Below are 6601 nucleotides of genomic sequence, written 5' to 3'. Positions count from 1 at the left end.
TCACACAAGACCAGTACTGCATATTGATGAAAATATTTATTTCTCTCCACATTGTAAAATCATTCGATTCATTCATGCATTTTCAAAGGTTTGTTTTTTATCTGCTGAGGTTGGGCTGAACTCTCTGTCCAGCCTCTCTAAATGTTAACCCATGGGTACTTAGTACACTGTAAAAAATTTCCCTGTAAAAAAACGGTAATCTACTGGCAGCTGTGGTTGCCAGCATGATACTGTAAAAATACGAAGCACTACTGTTTTTTAAATTAACAGCTAAATTCCGTTTTTTCAGCTACAGTAGACAACTGTAATTTAACGGTTAAATTACAGTTGTCTACTGTAGCTGAAAAAACGGAATTTAGCTGTTAATTTAAAAAACAGTAGTGCTTCGTATTTTTACAGTATCATGCTGGCAACCACAGCTGCCAGTAGATTACCGTTTTTTTACAGGGAATTTTTTTTACATTGATATCTGTTAAATTACAATCTAGTCACAACCCAATAATTCACATTTTAAATGCTATAATAACTAATAACTCAGCATTTTATATTTGTCTATGGGTAACAAAAAGGAATAGAGCCAAGTTAGTCTTTTTTTTTTTATTATGATGATAAAAATGTAAAAGTATTCAAGTAATATTCAGTGCATATAAAAAAATAAACACCCAACAACATATCAAAATACAAAAATGGCTAATAAAAAAGCAAACATACAAACAAAAACAAACAATATATAGACAATCCTCCAGTATATAAAATACAAATTGAATCAGGCTTCACCAAACATTACTCCAAAAAAACAATTGCACTGAAACAAACCAATAATTAATAAAAAAAACAAAAAACAAAAATAAAAAAAAACACTAGAACAGGCTTTAACAAAGCATCAGCATTTTTAATACCTAAATAACTTGGTATAAAAGTATAAAGTATAACTCACCAGGCCAGCACATTTTTCAGAAACCAACCTGCATGGGTGTGGGGTGTGTCAACTACACTTTTTAAACGAAGTCCCACTCAAAGTCCATGAGTCTCTTTAAAAGGTCTGACACTTTGGTGTTGACAGTTATGGTTTTCTTTTGCACCGTTTTCCCAGTTTTTTTGGATGTAACTTTTCCTCGTGCAGCCTTGGTCCCCTTTTCAGGATTTATTCCAACAAAACGTCTTTAAAATAAGAGAGATATTTTCAGTGAACAATGATTTTATATGGTATGATTTTGATTATCAAAATTTTGGTAACACTTTACAATAAAATGTCATTTGTTAAAGGAACACACCGACTTTTGTGGACTTTATCTAATTCACCATATCCCCTAGAGTTAGATAAATCCATAAATACCAGTCTCATCTCTGTGCGTGCCATAACTCTGTCTTACGCACCCACCGCTAGCCTAGCTTAGCACAAAGACTGGAACGGCTCCAGCTAGCCTACTGCTCAATAAGTGACTAAATGACACCAACATTTTCCTATTTACATGTTGTGATGTGTATAGTTACATCGTATTCTAGACCGAAATGGCTAGGAACTATACTCTCATTCCTGCATAATGATCAAGGAACTTTGAGCCATCCCATGATTGCAGCGGCGCAATGATATTACACAGCGCCTGAAAATAGTCTCCAGAGCTCTCTGTAAGCAGGTTGTCACGTAGGTTATGTAGACGGAAGTTAGCCTATTTTCAGGCGCTGTGTAATATCAATGTGCCGCTGCACCCATCATACGGCAATAAAGTTCCTTGATCATTACGCACGAATGAGAGTACAGTTCCTGCCATATCAGTCTAGAAAATAGCAACTTTTCATTTTCTGTCGGTCTTTGTACACAATGTAACTATACACATCACAATATGTACATAAGAAAATGTTGGTGTTATTTTGTCTCTTATTGAGCAGTAGGCTAGCTGGAGCCGTTTACCTCCAGACTTTGTGCTAAGCTAGGCTAGCGTGGGGTGCGTCAGACAGAGTTATGGCACGCACGGAGTGATACGGTGAATAAGATAAAGTCCCCAAAAGTCGACGTGTTCTTTTAACAATTTTAGTTAACATGAACTAAGAATGAACAATACTTCTACAGCATGTATTAATCTTAAATATTTTCAACATTTGGATTATTATTGTTAAAATAAAAAGGGTGTACATGTTAACATTAGTTAATGCACTGAACTAACATAATCAATGAACTATATTAAATACTGTAACAAATGTATATCTCTTTGTTAGTTCATGTTAGTTAATGCATTCACAAATGTTGCCAAATTATATATTATTGTATTGTGTTACTATGGCCTTTTAAAGAAAAAAAAAGTCACAAGTTTGAGAGAACAAAGTAAAGTAAATGATATCATTATTTTAGCTGGAACTATTTCTTAAAGGGTTAGTTCACTCAAAAATAAAATTCCTGTCATTAATTACTCACCCGTAAGACCTTTGTTAATTTTCGGAACACGAATTAAGACATTTTTCCTGTGACAAAATCACATGTATGCATGTCTGCTCACATGTTCAGCTTCAGCCAATACTGAGTTGGCATTCGGATGTAAACAAGGAATCCTGCACTACGTATACTAGTTCACTACGTATGACAACGGTTCATATTGTTAAATAAAATCTTAATTTTTGTTTTGCTTTTTTGGTGCACAAAAAGTTCTTATCACTTCATAAAATTTAAGGTTGAACTACTGCAGTAACGTTGACAATTTTTAAATCATGTTTTCAACTACATTTCTGGATGTCAAAAGGTGCAATGACGTTGCTGGCTATGTGTGGATCAGATAACTTCGGATTTCATCAAAAATATCTTAATTTGTGTTCCAAAGATGAAAAAAGGTCTTACGGGTGTAGAACGACATTGCTGACAGAATTAATGACAGAAATTTCACTTTCGGATGAACTAACACTGTGAAAAAAATAGTTCACCCAAAAATTAAATTTATTATCCCATAATTTACTCAACCTTTATTACCTGGGGGGTATTAAAGGCCTTCTGAGGTCAAGCGATGTGGTCTTGTAAGAAAAATATAAAAGTTATTTAAACTTTTATAAACTATAATGACTGGCTTCCGGCAAAAGCCTTATGCTCGTTTACGAGAGAGATGAGTTCCGGCAGAAGGGTGACCTCTGACCCAAAGTAGGTTGTACAGAGGATAGAACAAAACAAAATGGCAGTTATAAATTAGAAAAATGTCATACACCTAGGTTAGCTTGAGGACGAGTAAATCATGAGATGATAAATGTAATTGTTGGGTGAACTATTCCTTTGATTCACCAAACTAATACTAACAAATTAAATAGAAATAAATAATATAAGTGCAAATTTACCTTTGAATGAATTCCAGTGTGGATGCTGCTTCCTCCTGGTACTGCAAATTAAAGATATAATACAAAGAGAACAATGCAGCAAGTCCAGTGAGAAAAGTTGGCTGCACACCCTCGCAGATTACTCGGCCTTCCAGGCTGATCATCCACCGTTTCATCCATTGCCCCGGATTTTCACCTAAACCATAAAGGAATGAATAGAACAATGTTTATTCTATGATCTCTAGAAAGTGTAGAAAAGGCAGTGAGAAAATTCTTTCATAACCTGACAACGGCACACAAAGTCATGTCTTTGAATGCTAAGTGACATTGCTGACCCATTGACAAAATGTTATATTGATTTGTAACAACCTGACTGCGAGTACAGGATGACAACATCGAACCTTGTTCTTGTCTTTTTTAATTAAAGGGATAGTTTAACCAAAAATTCTGTCATTAATTCCTCACCCTCGTATCGTTCCACACCCGAAAGACCTTTGTTCGTCTTCAGAACACAAATTAAGATATTTTTTATGAACTCCGAGAGCTCTCAGTCAAAAATATATTTTCTGAAGATCAACAAAGTTCTTCCAGGTTTGGTACGACATGAGGGTGAGGAATTAATGACAGATTTAAAATATTAAAATATTTGGGTGAACTAGCACTTTAACGGCAAGCCATCATTCAAGATGGGAAAAAAGGTCAAACACAAAGTGTATAGTGATAAAAAAAAACTGAGGTTTCTATAGGTGAACTAAATTCTCAAACTAAGAATAAGACTTGGCTTAGTTGAATAAATATTTTAAATTCAAACCTGGGCTGCGTTTCTCAAAAGCATCATACGCCTAAGTTGATCGTAGAGACCAACTGGTGGCAATGATTATCTAGATAAGATATATCTAGGCTTATGATGCTTTTGAGAAACGTAGCCCAGCACAGTGCAATACAACATGATTCAAAGACAGTGGATTCTAGAATAAGGCTTTCCTGTAGCTCCTGTTGTTCAAACAGTAGAGCGTGGCGCTGGCAACACCAAGGTCATGGGTTCGATTCACAGGGGAAAGCAAGAACTGATCAAATGTAAAATGTGTACCTTGAATGCAATGTAAGATAAAAGCTTCTGCCAAATGCATAAATGTTAATGTAAGGCACATAAATGTGGAACTTCTAATAGTAAAACTTGTGTGAGCCTTGTTTTAGTAAAACAAATTGCAGATATGTCTAATATGATATACTTACCAAGCAGGATCAAACGAGGAGTCACAGGCAGTTTATCCGTCTTCTTGAGGTCAGCAGGAGTGGCAGACATCTATTGTCAAAAATAACAATTTATGACATTTTTGGAGTCTGAAGTTCAAGTTTGCTTGCATTTTATAGGGAAACAGACATAATTTCTTCATTAAAATATCTTCATCTGTGCCCCTTGAATTCTTATGAATTTTAGAAAGCATAAGGGTGAGTAAATTTGAGTGAATTTCATTTTTGGCTGAACCATTCCTATACAGGTGTAATTTCAAAAACTAACAACCACAATGAAAGACAAACACAAAGACAAACTTACATTTTCTCGTAGAATGAGTCCTTCATGCTTTTCTGCGAAGTGAGCCATTAGGAGTTGAACCACTAGATAAAAAAAAGAGATGTTTTGTAAAGAACAGATAGCTTAACTAGCCGATCCCATTTATTCACGTTAAATACGTCTTCATAAAACGGCTGTTGCAGATGCGGTCCAAGATTGGCATGCCGCGAATAGTTGTGTGATCAAACCAGTAGCGGTTTGCAAAATCATATGCAGTAATTATACTACAACAAGAATTGTACATTTCACCTCACTTACCATTAACAGACAAAAAGATTAGCACATGAAAACTTCGCTTGTGTGTGTGTGTCTGTGCAAATGAGCTCACGACTCGCGAGCAATTTGATTGCTATCGTATAACGTTACCCGTTCACTAACTTAACCGGCTTCTAGCCTATTTAAAATTACAAAGGCTTCACTTGATCTTTATAATATTATTTTTAGAAGTACTTGAAGGTTAAAAACGGACGTAGTGGCAAACACTAGCAGATAGGCTAACATAAGTTACATGACTCTGGCGCACGTTAAAAGTTACCACACAACAAAAAACAATCGATTTTGTTCACTCCTACCGAGTCCCAGTCCTATTTTGATGGATAACGTTTAGTAAAATATCCATTTTGGATGACAATGAGGGATACTTACCTGTATCTGATGCTTGCATGTACAATCGATTCGTCGGTCGCTCAATCACCCCTTTACCTAGAGTCGCCAGATTTAAATAACAGTAGTGTTATTTGATGTTAAGTTGTAATATTTTAAAGTAATAAGTAATTTAAAAAGAGGTAAATACAATCATAAATAGTTGCAAACTTACCTCGTGTAGATAATCCAAAATTCCGCCTTTTTCACGTTGGAAAAAATATATAGTATGATTCTGTTAAATAACAGTGCAATGATTGCTTTGTATCAACACAGATGGACATGTGCAAGGTTGATCTAGAACAGTTAAAGAGAAATAATAATTAACATATAAATCACTTAAGTGATATAAATAAACTCAACATAAAGTGTCTTCATCCTCATTCAAGTGATAGCGATCGCTATATTAAACTTCAAAGGATTGACGTCAATGATTCAGCGCATAACTCACGTGAGATAAATAGATTGCATAAATATAAATGAATAAAACTTATAAACAGTATCTGCAACGAATACACTTGTAATACAACATTAATATTCAAATAACACTGGACTTACTTGTACATTACTCAAACAATGTCCTTAAAGTGCGAGCAATCCAGCGACTAGCGCTACGCATATTCTCAGTCTACTAAATGAGCGTAAGCTGCGCATGTTGCGCAATATTCTGTAACGTGCAGCGCTGATTCTGCGCGCATCTCCGGTTATTATGCTGAACATGGAGAATTCAGAACATTAACAGATGCCATAACAGAAACTTTGAAATTATAAAGCTGTGTTAACCTGCCTGAAATTATCCTGTCTATAAATATAATAATAATAATACATAAATGGTCATCTAAAAATGATCCGGCCGTCTTTCCCGAAAAGAGCTTGAATTTCCGTTATATCGAGTGAAATCAGATCCAGAATCGCACACTGTAATTCAGAAATGCATGCGAGATATGCACAAAACACACACAAATGGCGACCCATGCTGGTCAAAATTGGAAATGCAATGAAAACACAGGCCAAGCATGTAATGATACCTGGAAAATAAAATAAGGATTAAAAGGGATTTGAGGTAATAAAGAAAAAAAGAAGAAGAAA

The 6601-nt window shown here is 35.1% G+C and overlaps 2 protein-coding genes across 2 annotated transcripts in view; both read right to left on the bottom strand.

Moving 5' to 3' along the window:
• Window positions 1-1161, bottom strand: part of LOC307127360 (uncharacterized protein) — an 866317-nt gene extending 865156 nt beyond the window's left edge. Inside the window, exon 1 of the mRNA XM_079818525.1 lies at window positions 1015-1161. The gene's annotated coding sequence lies outside the window, so the exon portion shown is untranslated. The remainder of the gene's footprint in view (window positions 1-1014) is intronic.
• Window positions 603-5809, bottom strand: LOC307127368 (uncharacterized protein). Its single transcript, XM_079818539.1, has 6 exons — window positions 5688-5809; window positions 5516-5572; window positions 4853-4914; window positions 4531-4600; window positions 3316-3490; window positions 603-1161 (listed from the first exon to the last, which is right to left on the bottom strand). The coding sequence occupies exons 2-6, from the start codon at window positions 5532-5534 to the stop codon at window positions 999-1001; spliced, it is 489 nt and encodes a 162-aa protein (XP_079674665.1). The 5' UTR covers window positions 5535-5572; window positions 5688-5809; the 3' UTR covers window positions 603-998.
• Between the last annotated feature and the right edge of the window lie 792 nt (window positions 5810-6601).

This window comes from Gobio gobio (genome assembly GCF_949357685.1).
Source record: "Gobio gobio genome assembly, chromosome: 6".
Classification (NCBI taxonomy): Eukaryota; Metazoa; Chordata; class Actinopteri; order Cypriniformes; family Gobionidae; genus Gobio; species Gobio gobio.
Note: the sequence above shows the minus strand (reverse complement) of the source record. Positions and strands in the feature narration are given on the sequence as shown.